The sequence below is a fragment of the Gigantopelta aegis genome, chromosome 4, assembly GCF_016097555.1.
Source record: "Gigantopelta aegis isolate Gae_Host chromosome 4, Gae_host_genome, whole genome shotgun sequence".
Lineage (NCBI taxonomy): Eukaryota > Metazoa > Mollusca > Gastropoda > Neomphalida > Peltospiridae > Gigantopelta > Gigantopelta aegis.
The window spans coordinates 77307774-77329854 of record NC_054702.1 but is presented as its reverse complement, the minus strand read 5'-3'; the positions used below and the strand labels follow the sequence as shown (position 1 = coordinate 77329854).

Below are 22081 nucleotides of genomic sequence, written 5' to 3'. Positions count from 1 at the left end.
TTTTATTTAAATCTTGAATTTTTATGTTGATGTTGATCATCACTTTATTTGTTTGTATTACCATAGTTTGATACCAATAGCCGATGTATTTTTCGTGCTGGGGTGTCGTTAAACATTCATTCCATTTATTGAAAGTAGGTCTACTTCGTGTTTGTTTCCTGTATATAAAGGCTACACGTTTCAACAATATAATATACACAAACGTCATAGGAGGAAGCGGGGCAAGGGGATACTGGTCCCTTTAATTTTGAAACGGGACTGAGGATGGGGTGGTCAGAGCATATGTGTTTCCCTCTGTCTCCTTCCCGTTGAAAGACGATCTTTTTTTTTCTTTTCGTTTTTCACTCGACCAATTATCTGGAAAGTTCATGAGAATGTAGATTCGTTTCATGTTAAAATTAGAATACTTTTTTTAACAGGACCAGAGTTTATTATATACATCAACATAAATTTCTTTATAACACACACACACACACACACACACACACACACACACACACACATATAACCTCACATTTAATAGCTTCCCCTCCCCCGCACACACACACTTATGACTGCATTCTATTATTGCCAGCGTATTTTGGTATTAATACCTGCACGAAGTGTACGTAATTGGCGGTTTATCAAAGAGGTCAAGACTTAATATTGTCGACTTTTCCATGTATGCCTCATAAGGAAGACCCAGACTTATTTTAAATAAAACTGTTATGCATTATATAACTTGGATTTATCATTTTAATCAAGAGGATATAAGTAAAAAGGTGTCACCTAGGATTCTGGATGAGTTTTAATGATCTTTTTAGAAAGGGGAAAGACACATGGAACTCATAAAAAGGGAATCCATATAAAAGTTTGGCATTCGTAACTTGTGACTTGTATGTGATCGCGCGCGCGTGTGCGTGCGTGCGTGTGTATGTATGTATATTTTATGTATGTTGGGTTTGACTGTTACATACATAAAATATTAACGCACTGGCGCAGGGGCTTATTACATCGTTCTGAGCTATCGAAAATGCTATTTAACTCCAACATATGCAGTGGGCCTACAAGCTACGCGATCGATTGAACTTATAAAAAGGGAATCCATATAAAAGTTTGGCATTCGTAACTCGCGATTTGTGTATGTAGACTTATATTGTGCAGGGGCGTCGGAAGCGGTACGTCCGTACCACTTTTGGGGCCCAGAATGAGGGTTTTTTTCTCTTCCTATGGCGCTCGAATAGTATAGATATATACATTGCTTTCATGGTCGTACCAACTTTTAATTGCTTCCGACGCTCCTTGTGTGTGTGTGTGTGTGTGTGTGTGTGTGTGTGTTGATGTATGAATGTCTCTGCATTGTATGTATGTCGAGGTTAACGATACATACATAGGCTAGATATTAACGCACTGGCGCAGGGGATAATTAAATCCTTTCTGGCCTCACAAATTGTCCCATGCCGTTGCTGGGACTCGAACCTATGGCACCGAATCGCCCGCAACTTGCAGACATACCTTCTGAGCTATTGAGGCTTCCATAAAAAAGATGCTCTTTAACTCAACCATATGCATAGGGCCTACAAGCTACGCGGTCGATCCCGCTTACAAAAGAAAAAATAAAGTTTGTTTTATTTAACGACGCCTCAAGAGCACATTGATTTTTATCTTATCATCGGCTATTGAACGTCGGCATATGGTCATTCTGACATATTTCTTTAGAGAAAACCCGCTGCCGCCACATAGGCTACTCTTTCCGATAAGCAGTAAGTAGTCTTTTATGTGCACTTTCCCACAGACAGGACATCACATACCACGGCCTTTGATGAACCAATTGTGGACAACTGGTTGGAACGAAAAATAGCCCAAACTGCAAATGGGTCTACTGAGAAGAATCGATCCGATGACCGACCGCTTCACAGGCGGACACGCTACCGCTTGAGCTACATCCCGATCCCGATCCCGATCCCGCTTACGTGCATAAAACAATGGGCAGACCTGGCACTGGCTAGTATGTATTGATGTATAAATATAGATCTATTTTTTGTATGTATGTCGAGGTTGACTATTACATAGGCAGGGATAATGTATGTATGTATGTATGTATGTATTGATGTATGTATGTATGGATGTATGCATGGATACATGTATGCATGGATACATGTATGTATGTATGTACACACTATGTATGTAGGCGTGTAAGCTTGTATGTTTGATTGTCTCTCAAAAACGATGCTGGGACATGCTTCCCAAAATGTCTGGGGAAAAAAGATGTTCCAGAGCAGTTTAATATTGTATGCTGTGATGTGATTTTTAAATACTTTTATGGGGCATTTTTGTAATTATTGATTTACATATCGGTGTAAAATAGTATTGCAATGAATTATAGCGTTTAATGGTGGAATTTGAAATTTTAGTGTGTGGTCTGGAACAGCACTATAAAAGCGCACTTCAATCGGGCGGGGTAGGGTGGGTGAGGTCAGGAGGTCCTTAGCTGTGACCCCCACACCACCCACTGGTCCAATAAGTTTAATTTCCATAATAAGTAGATATAAACATCATTACGTATGGTTATATATATTTTGGTATGAATTGTTATTGATTAGAACTGCGGACACATGAACGCAATGGCGAGCTAAATATAAGCATTTGCGTCGCATTTTCCAATTCATAAAATGACGTCATTCTATATTTAGCTCCATTATCCGGGTAAATTATACACGCATGCTCTGACGTGACATCCGTCGTATATTTTGGGATGGAGAAGTATTTGCAATGTTGCTGTGAATAGTGTTTTGTGCACAAATAATAGTATATATGTTTGATAATTCCTGTTGATAGTAATTACTGGTATCGCATTTATACAAAAACATGTTTTTTATGCTCTAATTTTATCTTGTGGCTATGCTGTTTGTGAGCCAGGCATGTCGTCGGTGTAAAATGTCCATGTTCGTATTGAATAACGAGGCCAAGTGGTGAAGAACGCCAGTCTGGGAAAGCCTGTTGTAATACTTATGACACTCGTCCGCTAACTGACACAACTAATTGCTTAAAAACAGACACTGAAGGTGAGAAGCAGTGTGTGGGTATCTGCTTTCATACGTAAAGTGAGGGCGTTATTTCTTAAATATTCGACTGAATCGGTGGCTTGGGCATGTTTGGGCACCTGTCTATTTTGTGTCTTTGCTTCTACTGTTGCTGTGCATAATTCAAGTGCCTGAAGAAATAATTTTTGTTTCACTCACATGTGATACATGCTTGTTTACTTGACATATTTACAGCAGATAAGATTTTCTGATTAGAAAGGGGAGTGCAGAGCATAAATGAAGTAATAATCAAGTAATATAATATATTGATAATCTAAAGTTAAAAAGAACTGCCCATAAATTAAATTTGTTTTTAACACTAACAGAACGGTATAGACGGGGATTCGAATCCATTGCCTTCTTGACACTTAAGTTTACAACAGAGGCCTTGTATTTGCATAATTGAAACAGCATTTTAATAATTTTTACCTTGTTAGTAATTGTGATCATACAGAAAATAATACTGTAAAGTTCAAGCTGATGAATGTTTATGGAATGTATGACAATGTAGTTTGTTAATTTGTTCTTATTGTTTACTGAAAGTTGTAATTCAATTTGCATAACATGAAATGAGATTACATAATTATAATAATTTGTAATTTCAACCAGCAAGTTGCAACATGTTATAAATGGTCACAAATTTAGGGAAATTCCCTAGAACTTATGGAAGCTGAATTCCCTGGAACCTGTTTACATATTTCTACACCACCTCTTGCTATTTAATTGAATGCACTTTTTATGTATCACCTTTGAATGTTTTGTGAAGCAAAATTAGTATTTTAATTAGTTTTTATTGTTCAAAGGGGTTTTGTTTATTATTTTATGTCATACACTTACAATGCTAAGATAAATTTGAAAGTAAATAATATTAACCATGCCAAATGTAACATTTTGAAGCTCTAGTTGTGTTAAATGCCCAGAAAAAGTGACATAGGCAGGGTTTCACATGATGCAGGAATGCTGTGTATTTGAAACAATATTTACCTAAAATATTCCTAAATAAAATGTGTATGTGTCATGGTTGACGTAAAACATTTCCGATATCAATCAATTTTACATATTTTTTTAATTATTATTATTTTTTAAATACATAAAAACCTAGTGACTCAAGGGGTTTTGTTTATTATTTTATGTCATACACTTACAATGCTAAGATAAATTTGAAAGTAAATAATATTAACCATGCCAAATGTAACATTTTGAAGCTCTAGTTGTGTTAAATGCCCAGAAAAAGTGACATAGGCAGGGTTTCACATGATGCAGGAATGCTGTGTATTTGAAACAATATTTACCTAAAATATTCCTAAATAAAATGTGTGTGTGTCATGGTTGACGTAAAACATTTCCGATATCAATCGATTTTACATATATTTTTTAATTGTTATTATTTTTTAAATACATAAAAACCTAGTGACTCAAGTTCAAAACGAAAATAGCTGAGCGGTTTAACTGGTTCCCAACCTTATCAATTTGTTTCACGTAACTTAAGTGTAAAAACTAGTGTGGTTGGTGTACAGGGCTAAAAATATGCACGAATCCAATTCGCGCCAGGATTAGCGCAAGCATAAAACATCCAAATCTATTTAGAAAAAAATAATAATAATTCAAAAAAATAGTCAGGTTATCAAGCTTCAGTTTAAACTGGCTTCAGAAGGGTAGCATACATTCGAATATGTGAATGTTCGAAACATAGTGGTTTATCGAGACTAGTCAGGCCTGGAGCCAAGTGGTGGTTGGCCCATTTCTATGAACCAAATTGCCAACGAAGAAAACCGAAAGAAACATGTTTGTTCAGTTGTTACATAATAACAATAGACACAGGGGTGGGGAAAAATAAAATTGTCAGTTGGTCCCACGTGATGTCATCACTACCAGGGGGGGGGGGGGGGAATAAAAATTATAAAATCATTTATAAGGTGATATTTGCCAAATAGTGTTAAAAAAAAAATCATAGTGGCATTTGTATATTAATTGGTTTAATTGGAGTGTAATACCTAGGTAGCTTTCTCACTAAGAATGATGTTATTGTTAACGTCTGTTTTATCTCGTGACCAGCACAGCGGCTTTGACAAATGTCTAGCCTAGTGTTGATTGTAGGTCCGACTTATGACAGACTTTAAAATTACAGACGTCTGAAACACCAGTCATTTTGACCACTATTTATTTATTATTATTTTAAATCATGCACAAAATACCAATGTCTGGGCAGGCCGATTCAATTGGCGGATAGGAATTTGTTCCTATAATAGAAACGGACAGGTGCTTCGGACCGACAAGAATGACAAAAGTGGGACCGGCAAACACACGTTTAAAAAAATAAAATTTGGTCTCGGAGATTGAGAATCGGTCCCAGACCGGGAAAAAAGGGCTTTTCCCCACCCCTGAATAGACAGCAATTAAGGGTTCCAAAATTTAGTAATACATCAAACATTTCTATGTTAGTTTGCTGATATTACCTTGAATTACCTGCTCTTTTTAATCAATACATCTATTTGTCGGTTGTGGAAATGTGCTTCAGTAATATGGATACAAACATTGAACCAATGCACAAAATACATCGGCAAAAGTATCTCATGCGCTGGTTACGAATAAGCAATCTTCCAAAAGTAATGGGTTGTGTTCAGCCAGACAGTGGAAAAACGTGCGGTTCACGGTAATCCAAATGGCCACATTGGGAATCAATCAAATAGTTTGCAAATGTTAGCAAAACGTTTGCTTGCTAACTTGCAGCTGGTAAGACACCTAAAAAAAACACCGACTGTAAAGAAAAAATAGAACCAACAACTAAAAAAAACTGTTAGTAAAAAAAACCCACCAGGTTTTTTTGCTTTAAAATTGGATAAACTTGCTGACAAATTGGTTATTCTTTCCAGTAAATAGTCTTTTTTTTTTTTTTTTTTTATATCCATATACAGTTAATAGCATATGACAAAGAATTCTATATACTAACACTGTTGATAAAGTTATTCTCTAAAAAAAATTAGAATCGGAGGATTCCCGTGGACTGCTTCCATGGGAATCCACATGGATTCTCGTGAAAAAAGTTGAATTTTTAGCCCTGATGTAGCGTGCCTGACCCTTTGTCTAAATTTTGATCATCGCGACAATGTTGAATGCGCTGTCTGTTTACGGATATCAGATAAGAGTTAACCAGCCACAGGTTTTTAGTTTGGTCAGTATATCTAGTTTTTTGTTTTGTTTTTATTATTGTTCTTTATTGTTTTAATACATGTAGATGGTTGAGCATATCTTGTAATAGGAGTTAGTCATAATTATTGCGCAGATGAAGATATGTTACAAAGTAGGTTAGAATGCAGCAAAGAGTGCATTAAAAAAGAGATGACTCCCATTTTTTAATGTACAACTCCCAAAATAAAACCCTGTGAGTCATGATAGGAAATAATTGCTTACTTGTTTTCCTTCTTTTTAAACCTTTTTTTCTATATTTGTGAGAGTGACATAGGGGAAGGGAGGCAACAGCAGTAGACAAGTGTAAACAAGTTGTGGGGATATTGAGAGAGTATTAGAGACTGGTATTTTAATTAGTACTCTTTATTTCCAAGTGAACTTTCAAAGCATTATTTTTATTTAAAAAATTATTTCAAAGAGTGTTGTATATAGGGTGTCCATTGCTTATGAAAGGCTTCGTAGTTACAATTTTTGTAATATTTTTCGTGGCATTGGCATGTAAATTTCTAATTGACAACTTAACTGACAGTTTGTGACAGATTAGGGGCCTACTGGAGAAAATGTTATTTATTAATGATTCCCAGGAGTCGACAGATTTGTACAACTGTATCCTGTAAATAAAAATACCCAAAAATATATTTTGATATCAATAGTTATATTGTATAAAAGATTGGGGTTTTATTTCTGAAATTTGGCTTGACACCCATAGCTTTGACTGTGAATTTTAGTATTGATTTACAAAATTTTGGGAATTTTCAGTTTCATTTAAAAAATATCTTGTTAGAATCGAAAAGACTAATACTATACATATACTTGTATTCATTCAAATTAATATCTAGTCTTATGTATTGTTTTCAAAATATGCCTTTATATAATAAAAAATTGGAATTATTTACATTGATTCAGGGGTGCAGAAATTGAAAATATTTCACCAGCCCGCCGGACCAGAACAATTTACTAGCCTGCCAGCATTTCGACTAGACTGTCAGCCTGTATTGAACAATATTGTTTAACAATATAACACTGTTTTCACTTCAAATGATAGAAATATATGAATTAACAAATCAATAAATTTGAAAATATTCTGATAGCTTTACACAATTCAAATGATATCCTGCAGGTATTTAACAGAACAATCTATTGGCAACATACTTCTTTCAACGTAGACAAGCCATTTCTAGGAAGTATTGGCCTTTTACCAGCTATGCTTCCTGAATGTTGCACTTGCGCAGTATTGTGTATTTTGTCATGATTCTGAACCATTTGTTTGAATGGCTTGGAATTGTGGGATGGCTGATGCGGAGTCGTGGATTCGATGCAAAACAACAACAACAATTAGTCCAAAACAAAAGACTGCCCGTCGGACTGGTAGTTGCATTTTTTAACTTGTCCATTAGAATTCTTAGTCGCATTTGACGAGTGGGCGAGTCCTTTTGCACTACTGTTGATTGGGAATTTTTTACTCCAATATTGGGAATAAAAAATGACATAGCTTTTGAGGAATGTTGGGGAATGATGCCAGTTATCGGAGTCTAGAAACATAGGTGATAAAACCCTGAAGATATTTTAAAATTTGCTATTAACATCAAAATATTATTTGTATAAACTCAGATGATTTGAAACAATGATAATGACACATTTTGTTTTTTAAAACGCTACATTCTTTGTGAAACAAAAATCTTATATACATGAACAGAATTAAAAGTATTTTGCTTGTTTACACTTCAGGAAATAACTTGAAAGTATTGCTGCTGGTATTGCAGATGATCACTACACGTGCTGGCAAGTTTCAGGAGCACATCAAATTGATGGCCTTGAACAACTTAATTTAATTGTTTACCTAGCATTTTAGGAGAGTGGTCATTAGCTCGCCTTGATTTTGATTTTGCAGTGTTTGAGAAAGTCACTAGCCCTCACTAAAGTTTTGGCTAAAGCCCTGTGCAATGGACTTTAGATTTCGGATTTTACGGAAAGTCATTTCCGGTACTGTGTTGGTAAAATCACTGAACCGATCACAAGGCATGGAACCGAAAAAGTGTTTCCCATGAAATTTGAAATCCTATAATAATTGAGTTGATAATTTCCACTAGCCGTAGACCAAAAAATCACTAGCCGGGGCTGAGGGCTAGTGGATTTGTTGAACCCTGGCTCTTGGCAAAGACTGGCCAGTAAAAGTTAAAACGTTTTAAGAAATTTTATCCACAGGTAAAAGTATGAATCGGTATATGAAATATATTTTTCGCAAGTGACACTCCTAGATTTATTCCTGCATTTGATTTTTGTACATTAAACATAGTGTACATGCATTTAGCATTTTGCAATAAATTTAATTACTGTAACTTATCATATTTTCAGAAGGAAAAATGGGAGCATTTCTAGATAAACCAAAGACTGATAAGCACAATGAGGGGGGTTTTGGCAATGGTCTTCGCTATGGCCTTTGCAGCATGCAGGGCTGGAGAGTGGAAATGGAAGATGCCCACACTGCTGTTATTGGGCTTCCATATGGCATGAAGGATTGGTCATTTTTTGCCGTCTTTGATGGACATGCTGGTGCCAAAGTTTCAGCCTTTTGTGCAGAGCAGTTGCTTGAACACATCATAGTTAATGAAGACTTTCATGGGAAGTTGGACATCCGGGAAGGAACCGAGATCCAGCCATCACTGGAAGAAGTTAAAAAAGGTATTAAAACAGGATTTTTAAAACTAGACCAGATGATGCGTACTATGCCAGAGATGATGAGTGGTGAGGACAAAAGTGGATCAACAGCCGTTTGTGCAATTGTTTCACCAGAGCATGTTTTTTTTGCAAATTGTGGCGATTCTAGGGCAGCTTTGTGCCGTGGTGGGAAGTGTTCATTCGCAACACAAGACCACAAACCAGTTAACCCCACAGAGAAGGAGCGAATTCAAAATGCTGGAGGCAGTGTTATGATTCAGAGAGTCAATGGCTCGCTTGCAGTGTCTCGGGCACTTGGGGATTTTGAGTACAAAAATGTTGAAGGTAAAGGTCCATGTGAACAGCTTGTTTCACCAGAGCCGGAGATATATGTTCAAGACCGCAGCCCAGAAGATCAGTTTCTTGTCTTGGCATGTGACGGAATCTGGGATGTTATGACGAACGATGAACTGTGCTCTTTTGTGATAAGTAGAATGCAGGTGTCGAACAGTCTGGAGCAAGTTAGCAATCAAGTTGTCGATACTTGTTTATATAAGGTAGGTGTTACGACTATATTCTTCCAATTCCATCCTTGTGCTATAATGACAACCCACCTTTCTCCATATTTCCTGTTCATCCATATCCTGGTATAACATTCCTTTGTGTCAAGAGTCGCCTCTTCGATCATCTGATATTCTCTCATTTCTTCTTCCTTTGCTTTTCCAGGCATATATCTTTTAACTCTTGATTAAAAGTTTTCTACAATTTTAAAGGGACATTCCTGAGTTTGCTGCAATTTTTAAGATGTTATCGACTAATAGAGACTTTTTGATAACTAATTATATATCAAATATATTTTTTCCATACAATATTAGTAGCTGTATATTAAACGTGTTTCTGATCGTTCTAATATTTGTACTACGTTAAATTTAATTTTATTTCCTAAAAAAGATTTTTTTAATACGTACAAAATTATTTGAAGACAATCCAGTTTGGGCTTCTTACAAATATTAAGATGACCAGAAACACATTGAATATACAGACACTGATATTCTAAACAAGAAATTATATTTAATATGTAAGTTTAATCGTAGAAATATTTTATTAGTCGGAAACATCTCACAATGCAGCAAACTCGGGAATGTCCCTTTAAAACATTTTAAAGGGGAAATTCAAAATCATGGGAGAGAACATTTTGTTCAGTATAGCATCGCGATTTGCTACGCAAGTTAACATTAAACGGTAGTTGCTAATCAATTTTTTTTTAACTAGAAATATCTCTAATCAAGGTTTTGAAAACAAAATGTTCCATGCATCGTGATTTAATGTTTATGAAATGAACAGATAGATGTGCTAAAAAAAAATTTTTTAAATGCATATATGATCACATTCATGTACAAGAAGGCACCATGGTATTCCCGTAATTCTGAACAATACATGTAGTACAAACTGACCTGTGTTATAATTCTGCAGATGGTTGTTTAGAACAGGTAGGACATTACTCTTGGGATTTTTTTATTGTTTACTAACCGATTTGAATAAATATTAGGGCAGTGGATATATTTGGTTGAGATTTTTACTTGGAATATTCTGTTCATGCAAACCATAAGTTTCAAGTTTTCAAATATGATTGTCACTTTCTGTTTCAGGGAAGCCGAGACAACATGAGTATAGTTATCATTGCATTTGAAGGGGCACCAAAAGTTGACGAAAATGCTGTTAAGAAAGAAAAGGAGTTGGAAGAGAAAATAGAAGCTAAAATTAAAGGTATTGTATCCACCTGTATGTTAAACTGTCTGCAAATGTGTGCTGTTGTCTTACTCTTAGTTAATACATGCAGTGTTCTCTCATGGACGTGCCACACATTTAATGAATGAGTTTTATTTTGAACTTGACAAGTCCCAAAATCAAGGGTCCTGCTTTGAAAGAATTGCTATACATGTAAATATTTTTTTGATGTATTAACAAGGTTTAGGGTTTTTTTTTCATTTTTTAAATATTTTTATTGTTGTTTTTTGTGGTTTTCAAGGAACATTTTATTCAGTATTTGTCACAATTTTGTTGTAAATGCAGGTTTTGGAGATCTCTGAACAAATTTTAAAATAGTAAAAAGTAATTTATATTTCATTTTGAAATTGATCAGCAACTGTTGCTACAAAAAAACACCAAATTTCCTGGCTTTCCGTAAATTGAGAACTGTATTTTCAATATAACACTACGTGTTTACTGTATGGGGAGAACACTGCTAAAGCCCTTCTTTTGTTTTGTCTTAGTTTTACACACATTGCTTCCTTAATTTGCTTTTAGTTATTACTAGTGTAGTTATATATGTAATTTCCATGATCCTTGTCTGTGTCCACCTATTCTACGTCTTAACACTTAAATCGGGAGTAAAGGTTAACATAATATAAATGAAAAACATGTACACATATAGTATTTTGTGGGTTTTAAAAATTTATTTTGTAATTTTGTTTCAAAATATTACTGTTCAAATTATTAACTGAAATTGTTAAACAAATTATTATCTCCAGTAGACAATCCGTTTTATTGGGCAATATGCAGGAAGTTGTGATTCTACACTTGTCTATGTTTATGTACAAACATATTTTTTTAAACTTCAATATAATTAAAAATAATTTATTACAGAATAATTATTAAATGTGTTTATAAGTTTGTATTTTTTACTCTTATTTTTGTACTAAAGTACATGATTGTTTGGTAAATTGTTTCACAGTATCTTATGTGTGATGATGATAATTTGTGAGGTACAGAAAATCATTTAAAAAAAAAAAAGATGACATGATGTCTGTTCAAGGAATTTTAATTATTTGGACTTAGTGTAGTGAGACAAAAATTATTTTTTTGTACCTTATTTTATGATAAATTTATGCATTGAGCTCCCTTTGTGCGTTAATAAAGATTTTTCTCTTTCCAGACATTCTTTTAAAAGAGTCCCCAGATAATCAAGACCTTCAGTATGTGATGCATATCTTATCTAACGAGTTCGAAGCTCTCTATCCTCCTGGCGGGGGTATTGCTTCAAAGTAAGTTTGAGGTCGACAGGTTGTAGGGGTAATTCTTGCCGATACTCGAGTAGATGTTTTAGTAACACCAGTGGAAATGCATTTCAGCAGTACCCATCCTCGTGTTGTTTGTTTTTAAGTTTGTTTTGTCGCTTGTTGCACACATTTTAAGATGCTGTAATGGTAGACTACACCTTCCTTAAAGGATGTTGTAATTAGTGTTGTAATTTATTTCTTGCACCAAAGCCAATACGAGACCTAGTAAAACTGTTAAGAAGACACAATTAGTATGATATTCAGTCTTGTTATTTCTGTGAACTTTAAAATTAAAAAGAAAATCTTCCAACTTGATTACAAATAATTTACATTTTTAGTGTTCTTAACATGGATACAGGACCATGCATGCAGTGTTTCTGCCAGAAAGAAATTTTTGGGTATGGTGCTATGGAATTGAATGCAGTCGGCAGGTGGTATAGGGGGCCTCTCCTAGAAAGAAAATGGGTTAAGTTCGGGTTAGGGTTAAGAAAATATTTAAGGATTGTCTGTTATTTCTTTTACCTTCATCACATGTTTGCGGATGATTTTTTTGTTCATACCCAGATGAATGTAAAAGAAATAACGGATAATACTTGTAATTAAATTTGAATCATACAGGATAATAATAATACTAAAACATCGTACTTTATTTCGAATTATTTCTTATCCATAAACAATAACTCTCAATATGACAACTTGCCCATATAACATGACGTCATCAGATGGCGTAATTTTTATGTTCATAAAAAAATGAACAAATTCCCGTTGCTACGTCTGGACCAATGGGATGACGTTATGTTGTAATGAATGTAACAGAAATTTAATTATACAGTAATGATAAGAGTAATTAATTTTGTTAAAAGGTTAAATTTAAAAAAAAAAATCTACCAAAAGATTTTGGTATGGCACCATACCTGTTTTGCTCTCTGGCAGAAACCCTGAATGGTAAAAGTAATATAAGTGAAAACCAATAAAGAGTTGGTGACTCTGATATAACTATTATTAGACATTTTATTTCTCTCAGCAGGAGAAGAAGTGGCACAAAGTGAGAATATAATTGTAAAATTGTTTTATTTTCTGTTTCTAGGAAAGGATTCATAGAACATATTTATAACACACTGCGACCTCACGAGGAGGTGGAGGTAAATATTGGATCTAGTTTTGTATTTTATATATATATATATAAGAATTGTTTGTAATTTTTGGTGAATTTATCGATGTATAACAGTCAAAGATTATATAAAATTGTGTAGTGTACCAAAGCAATTTTATACTAAATTTGTGATTGTCATACATTGATAAATTCACAACAAAATGACAAACAATTCTTATAATTAAAACAGCACAACTTATTTAGTAAAAACTACACATAATTAATAAATTATTTCTCACGTTCTTCCCTTGAGCTGTTTTACGTAATGATGACCCATTTGACGTAATGGCGTCATTTTCTAAGGTTTTTAGTTAAAATTGCTTCACTATGCTACACAATTTTATATAGTTTGTGATAGTTGTACTTCAATAAATAAAAAATAAAAAAGACAAACAGTTCTTATATAATTACAAACACAGGAGATGTACAGAGGGTGGGTTTCAGTGGTTGAACCCTACCCTTAATCAAGAAAAGTTTCTCTTTTTACCAATAGTTTTTTTTGGGAAGCATGTCTTAACCCTTTGTAAACTTTGCTAGCCACAGTTTAAACACCCCCCCTTCTAAAATGTATAACCAAGCGTCTGAACACACCATATTTAGTTAAAAATACACACAAATCGGCTTCTAATGTCCTTTCCATCACTTTTTTTTTTATGTAATGACGTCCCAGATGTCGTAATTTTTTAGCTTTATCAAAGATTAACATTATTTTTTTTAACGTCCATTCAGAATAGAGTTAAATCATATAACGGTGGACATTTTATAATTATATTTGTATTTATATTGCCAAATAAGAATCGAATAATGTGTGAAACATCGAGATTGGTAGGGCATTGTTTGTCCATTTGTCCATCATCTTTTTTTGTTTCCAAGACATTTTCAATTCATATAGGATTGTCAAACTTTGTATGCAAATACAATTTGGAATGGCGGTGTGTCAACTGAAAAAGGTTTAATGGTAGGTTTTTTTAACGACACGATTAGGGCACATTGATTTATTAAAATCGGCTATTGGATTTTAAACATTTGGTAATTTGACATATAGTCTTAGAGAGAAGGAACCCGCTACATTTTTCTATGAATAGCGGGGGATCTTTTATATGCACAGATAGGATAGCATATACCACGGCCTTTGATATATACTACCGTATAACCGGAAATTTTCGTGGTCTTAAGTTTTCGTGGTTTGGGGTATAAAAATATTTAAAGGTTTCTTATTTTCGTTGTTTGCCAAATCTAAATTGAAAGTGATTTTGTGTAAAGCCAATTACGACGTATGTGTGAACAAAGCACTTGAGGACACCATGAAGTCTAATTTTACCACATGGTATTCAAAGGGTTTCCCTGGCTATGAAACACGGCGAAGTTGTAACGGACATCAAGATCGAAATGCGTACTTCGGCGATAAAACCAATTCATCCAAGGTGGATTATGAAAGTTATGGCAGAATTAAAAATACGCCAGGAAATGTTGAAATCTGCATTCATCCACACCAGAATCTCTGATGCAGTGCGGGCGGACATTGACAAAAACAATATACGAAATTTAAAAATATTTCATTATATTCTACAAACAGTGAGATTCACGCAATAACTTTTTTTAATTTCTAACTTGTTGTTTTGACTATACTATTCTCTTGTCGTATCCGGTGGACTGCGCATGACAGGAAATAAAATGTTCCGGTAAATTGTCAGTGTGTTATGGTTTTCACAATAAATATTTTAGTTAGAATTTGTTGATTTTTTCAAATATTTTCAAGGCTTTATATTTTTGATGCTGACTACTTACCCTCGAAACCCACGAAAATAAAAATCCTCAAAAATTTCCGGTTATACGGTATCATAGTGCACTGGCTGGAAGGGGAAATTGGTTAATAATGTGGCCCACCGATGACCTGAAAAGTTTACAAATTGAAACATTTATTGTCTTTCTTCTAAAATATTGATATTTTTTATGTTTTTCCTTACATTTTGATATCATTTTTCAAAATTATATGGGTATAACCATTTGGTGAGAATGACTATTAAAGAAGTGATTTTGTTACAATAAGACAATTTTCTTTCAGACTCTTAATATACTGTTGAAATATTTGACTGCGATATATATAGTTTCAGCAATGGAACAATTTTTTACCATATATGTTTTGCTTTTGCAGGATGACATGCCCTAGTGTTGAAGCTGGTGAAGAGGGAATAAATGAATATATTGAGAATGTTGTCACCATCATCATCACATGTATAATCATTGCTTTTAAATGTGTTTTCCATCATATAAAACTCGCACAAATAATTTGTTCTTGCAAATTATTTTGTACTGTTCAATCATCTGTCTACAAAAATAAAAACTAGTGCATTGTGTGTTTTTTACGGATATTATTTGTACTGTATGAGAAATGTTATGGTTTCCTTAATCGTTTCTCATACAGTCTGTAAAATGCATAGTTCTTGGAAATCATGTATTGTTACAGTAGTGTATTTAATATTTTTTATCAAAGTGAGGGTAAAAAACAGTACATGTTTTACAAAATCATATATGTTTTAACATGATTGGACAGTTTTGTATAAAACGAAAATGGATTTTGCCACGTTGTTATTACATCCCTGTTTGCATATTCTGAGGCCAAATGCATAAAACCATTCTAAATCCAGTTAATTGTTAAACTCTGTTATATCTTTTTTGAAGGAAAATAATGTGTAGTGACATGTCAGCGTATTGCTTAATCAGATACGAATGTGGGTGTAGAGAGTGAAAAACGAAATCTGCTGCAGCCACACTGGCTACTATTTTCATGGGATACCAGTAAGAACAATCCATTGAAGAAGATTGAACATGTGATCCATCACATTTCAGGAAGAACATGAAGCATATTTTAATAATTGACTTTTCTGTGGTTGCATGTGTCGCTAGTGAACCAGTTCAACAAGTATTCGCTCAGTGAGAAGTAATTTTAGGTTGTTTTATTGTGCCATTATGCTGTCATAAAAATCCTACAGGTATTTTTAAAATAAATGTTTGTTTTCTTTCGTAGTCTATAGGTTCCATAAAATATGACTGAATCCTCTTTAGCTTTATTAAGTTTAATTTTAGTTAAACATTGCTGCTTGAATTTAAGATGATTTTAGGTAAATCAGATGTTTGCAGACATTAAATGTGATAAGAAGGATATGATGATTTGACTGGTACACATTCTTATGTGAACTATAAGTAATAATTCTAATGATTAAAAAAAATAGTAATTCTTCAACCAGTCTATATGTGGTATACTCGGTAATGTTTAGAATTTTTGAATGCCTAGTTTTTTCATAATTTTGTTAGAAACATAAAAATGGGACTGTTAATTTAATTTACTTGTACATGTGTACATGATAATTATTAAATTATTTGTATGTGACAGTGCATACTTCATTTTGGGTAAATTTTCTTCACTAATCTTTTGATGTGCTGCAGATTTTCTAATATCAATGACAGCTTGGGACAAATGACCTAAATGGATAGTTTCTGTCAAATGTTGGAGACACGAAACACTATATGACAAATCTTGTTTACGATGATTTCTATAAACACATCTAGAGTGGTTTATACAAAGTTCTTGGTCATGTTTTGTTGCATTTTGTTAAATGAATTGTTGTGCAACTTATTTTGTATCTGTTCAAAGGAACTGTCACATGAGCAAACCCTGTTGCATGCAATTTCCATGTAACATCGTTGATGCCAAGGATGCATTCCTTGAGTTTTCATGGGAAAACAATATAGCAATTACTGGTCAAATAGTCGTCATGTTGAATAGTTTATGGACTACTCATGAGAGAGTTTTGCTGTGGATTTGAGGTATGATGTTTGTATATCCTTCCATGCTGTAAGTCAGTAAGGCACACTTGATGTTTGAGACACTATATTTATTTATGATTTGTCAGTTTTGCCCAGTCATGCAAGTTTTATTCCTGGCAACATTAAGCACCACAAAGTAAACATTTGAACACCACAAACTATGGATTTTTGTATGCAGCTGTTGCAGGCCTTCAGACTTCTTGGAAATGATCATTTCCAGTGGTGTAAAAGCGAAATCATGACCCCCTAAAGTTTACTATCCATTACAATGTCACATAATCCATCCCAACCAGTGACCCATGAATGGCATGTACTGTCCTGTCTGCTGCTAATAGAAAAATAGAGCAGATTTCCTAAGACTGACAAAATTACAAAATGTTTGACATACAATAGCTGATAATTAATAAGTCAATGTGTTTTAGTGGTATTGTTAAACAAGACAAACATTCTTTAATCCGTCATTACTATGATTATTAAAAAAGAGTTTCCATGATCACAGCATAATAATTTTAAAAATGTTAATCATAAAATATAAAACACTCAAGACTGTATGCTTGTGTGACAGTCCCTTGAAGGGCCTCGAAATAAGTTACAGAATAATTACAGCCTTATTTTACTGTTTACCACAGCTTTGTAGCCAGTCGAGCATGAATGTTTCTCATTCATCACACCTTGGTCACGCATGATTTGTAATTTGGTCAAGGTGTGGAGAATATTTGCCTGGTGTGATCTCATAATCCATTGTTATGTGTTATGTTGATCAGTAATGCTGTCTTCCACTTATTTTGAGGCTGCATGTAGTAATTTTGTTACAAAATGCTATTCATACATTAGAGATTATGCTTTGACCTACATATTGCTAATTAATACGATGGTCATATGTGATTCAACATGTAAGTGGTTGCATCACCTTTTTGAGAGGTGATGTATATTGTTTAAAAAAAAATGTGCACTTGATTGTTAGAGTATTACATATATTTGAAAATATGTATTTTAAGATAATATAAGTTAATGTTTTTATCATCTGAAATAGAAATACATACTTAAATCTCAAGAGATATATATTAATGTATTGCACGCTTGTAGATTGTTGAGTATGTGAAAAGTGTTGGATCATATTGTAAAGTCCAGTTAATGTTTGTCATTAGCGATTAAGATATTTTTGTCATACATCTGTTGTTTAAGTATGTAGCACAGCTTGTGATTATTGCACATTGATAAAATGTATTTCTGTTAACATATTTAAAACAATTCAATTTGGTCAAGTCATAATGTATGCTTTGTGTTAGATTTTGATACATTTTGTCACCACACTCCTATGTTATTTGGGGGTTTTCCAAAACATTTGATCAATGCAAACAAGGTACATAAACAATGAAATTAATACAGATTTAGTAAAGTAGCATTATTATAGTTAATTAGTTGTTGTCACAGTAACGGTAATGTCTCATTATTGAGGTGGGTGGGTAAATCATAATTTCAAATCATTTTCAAAATGTAATAAAATTATATTTTGATTATAACAACAGATGAGTTGCCAAGTAATTAATTTGTTTAGATCTCATCTCAGATTGTTTTGTCAGATTTAAGATGGAAACATATTTTTTAAAAGTAGAGCAATTAAAATAAAAAGACTCTTAATAAAATGTAAGTTGGATAATGCTACTTTAATTTGGGATCGTACAGTGCCAGAAACCTCCCTCCTGCACTTTTGTCAACCAACTTCTTGGTCTCTGTTATGCATCTGTTATTTAGTTGATGAAAGGCAAAAAGTCCCTTTATTCTACAAGTAAGTTGAAGCAGCATACATTTGTTACAGGGATTTTCTTATTTTTATACATGATTACTAGTTTGCTTTACATTACATAGAATTGTGTTATGTCTCTTAAAGTATATATTGCTATGAAAATACATCTCGATTGTTCAAACACCAATGCATGTGTTAATGCATGGCCGACTACTTTGACTCCAAATAGATTCTCATTAAATTTGAGTCTTTAGAATTGAAGTTGCAGTATGTATGCATTATGTTTTGTGTATTAATCTGAACAACAAAACCATTATTATGAATTATGATCAAAATCATATCTGTACAAGGCAGACGAAAGGGCATTTTGGCAAGGTGCTTTGATATTACTAAAAACATTAAGACAGATTTTAAATGCTGCTAAATTAAATTTGATTTGATACCCCAAAAAATTGGCCAAACTAAATGTTTTATGACCATTATTGTAAAATAATGGAGTAACTTTAAATTTTATTATAAGGTTTAGATGGAGATTTTAAATGGCTAATATTATAGCATCTTTTTGTGTCAAATGACCCATATTAAATAAAACATTATTTAGCCATATTAATTTTAATCAGTTACAAACTACCTGCATAGATACATAGTTAAGTTTTCAGCAAACTGCTTATTTTGTATGCTTCATTTTATTTACAACTTTTTAATTTTAATACCTTTATATACAAATTTGGTTCTTAATGTATCTGCATTTCTAATGCTTACTTGCCTGTGTTAATGTCTTAACTAAGTGTGAACTAGTTTGTCAAAGGTGGATATAATAAGATGTCTGAATATATACAATGTATAGACATGTATTCATTATCATACCATTTTCATTTCCATCATCATTCAGAGTGACTATAAATTAACCTAATATATCTACCCCTTTTTAGGGATTCTTTGTGACATATATTTGATTGTTATTGTGAATATGCTTTTTATTTGCTTTGTGACTGATTAGCTTAGTGCTAGAATTGTGTTTGTCTCCATATCCACCATATTAGCTGGCTGGCAAATTTGTTAATGGTTTGTTTATCATATTTATGCACGAGATGTGTGATTATTGAGCTATTTACAGCAGTAATTCTAATCTGTTGATGTGAATTTTTGTGCTTGTTTTACTAGAACATCTTACCATCAACAAGTTTACCATATTAAATGATTATTCAATAATGTTACAGAAGATGGTAAATGGTAAACTTACAATGTTTGCCTGTATTTATAAAACTTGATCAATTCTTGGCACATGCATGTAATTTGTATGTGTTGGCGTCAAGTCTCAAGACAATATTAGAGACTCGAGTCTTTAAAACCTTTTATAAGCACTTTACATCAATAATTTAATCATAACACAGTTCACAGAAAGACATATGTATACAGCCTTTGCTCAGTACTTAGCGATATTAAACAAGTTTATCTTCTCTTTTTTTTTTATTGTTTGTTATTTCTGTGATTGGCAAATTTAAATCAACTAAAACTGGAAGCAAAAATATGTGGCGACTGGCATTTAATTCCCCATTTCTGTTAACTTTTTCTTTAAATACAATATGCTCCAATTTGAATAATTAATAAATTGTGATTTATCTACTGAAATTTTATTTTGCATAAAGAAATGACATGGGGTGCATATGATGAGAATCTAAAATAATTGTTTATTGGCCTTTGCTTTTACATTTGCTGCCTTTTTATGGTCACGCAGTATAAAGTCATTGTGACAGTTTTTCATTTTACCACAGACAAAATGTTCAAGTTATTTTTACAATATATTTTGCAGACCCTATAATCGGCTAAAATTAATTAACGTTTTTGTGAAACTTGATGAGAAAAAAGTTATATTCACTAAAACCGAATCTGTGACATATTAAGTATAGGAGGCTTTTTCTTTCTTCTTTTTTTTTGACATCACCTCTCTATATGGGGAATTAAACACTACATGTAAATGACCAGATAATAATACCAAGTCATTAGAGTTGCATTATTCGTTTTGCAATGTTGTTATCATTTGTGAATATTGTTACTGTTGCCACATAATGTGAATGTGTAAAATAGTGTATTATGTGGAATGTCAAATATTAGACATTATAGTTGCAGATAAATATATATGCAGTATACATGTATGTGTAAAACTTTCAGAGAAATAAATATATAGTATTTGTTTGAACAGTTTTGAGTAGCTGTATATTTTTTCCTTGCTCTCTTAACTCATTACCATTTTTGAGAAATTGCATTGTAAATTAATTCATTTTGTCAATAAAATGAGAATTGTTTGCAACTAAGATATCTGTTGATTTGTTTATGGGTTGGGTTTTTCACTATCTAAAGATTACTGAGGGGAGGGGTTCTCAAAGTTGTATTATATAATGATCAAAAATATTTTTTCATTTTTCTTATGAAATGTAAAGATTATATCATGAATTAGATGCACACAAAATAATATTCAAATGATTTCACTTGATACTGCCTTAAGAATTTATATTATTGCAAAATCCAATCGAGGTGAACAACATGACATCACAGTTTGACTCTGAACGACTCTGAATTGCTTTTCCATATTAAGTAACAAAGATTTTGCATCCATTTTAATGAATACATAATTAAAATTTTCTATATACTTAAAATATTTTGAAAAGGACTTTCAAAAAAACATCCATTTAGTCCTTGTGGGCAATATACGTTTTTATTTTCGCATTAATTATGCAGATTTGTTTATGTAGGATCGATTAATTTATAGCAAAATATACCCGCTTGCAACTTTGAAATAGCATCTTTAATTATTAAATTTAGAAACAAAAGTGGAAGGAAGCTTTACATTTCTCTACAAGCATTGCACGTGCACCAGGTTAATCGATGAATGTTTGTTTAACGACGCCCCAACACAAAAATACATATTGGCTATTGGGCGTCACAAATGGTAAGTATATGGAAATATTATTTATATATACTACTCAAAAGAATTTAAGGGTCAACAATTTATAACCAAATAAGTTTCAGAGTATTAGATTGATGATGTAAACTACACCAAATTTTTTATTCATTGTTCCATATTTACAAAACCCCACAAATAAACGTCACTGTATACAAGAAAGTCACATGACATGCTTTCAAAGTTGAAGGTTGTTAAACATGGATTTTACACAGAACATTCGTTTAATAGTGTGTGAATCCACCCCTGGCGCGAATACACTCGACACATCGTTGTTGATCAGACGTCTGAAGAACTCTTGGAGAATGGCCTGCCACTCTGCCATAAGAAGTTGACCCAGATCATGAAGGTTGGCCGGAGGGGCATGGTTATCCCGAACTCTCCTGTCTAATTCGTCCCAGGCGTGCTCTATTGGGGCCAAGT

General features: G+C 33.2%; 1 protein-coding gene across 1 annotated transcript; it reads left to right on the top strand.

Moving 5' to 3' along the window:
- The first annotated feature begins 2683 nt into the window (after positions 1-2683).
- On the top strand, positions 2684-21011 carry LOC121371134 (protein phosphatase 1B-like). The gene is made up of 6 exons (XM_041496800.1): positions 2684-3044; positions 8607-9466; positions 10559-10676; positions 11845-11953; positions 13056-13110; positions 15277-21011. The coding sequence occupies exons 2-6, from the start codon at positions 8615-8617 to the stop codon at positions 15289-15291; spliced, it is 1149 nt and encodes a 382-aa protein (XP_041352734.1). The 5' UTR covers positions 2684-3044; positions 8607-8614; the 3' UTR covers positions 15292-21011.
- Positions 21012-22081: the final 1070 nt, after the last annotated feature.

Excerpts from the sequence above, each read along its gene's own strand:
- LOC121371134 (XM_041496800.1), top strand. The coding sequence starts at position 8,615 with ATGGGAGCATTTCTAGATAAACCAAAGACTGATAAGCACAATGAGGGG. Across the intron at positions 9,467-10,558 it reads TCGATACTTGTTTATATAAG|GGAAGCCGAGACAACATGAG; the intron begins GTAGGTGTTACG and ends TTTCTGTTTCAG. Across the intron at positions 11,954-13,055 it reads GGCGGGGGTATTGCTTCAAA|GAAAGGATTCATAGAACATA; the intron begins GTAAGTTTGAGG and ends TTCTGTTTCTAG.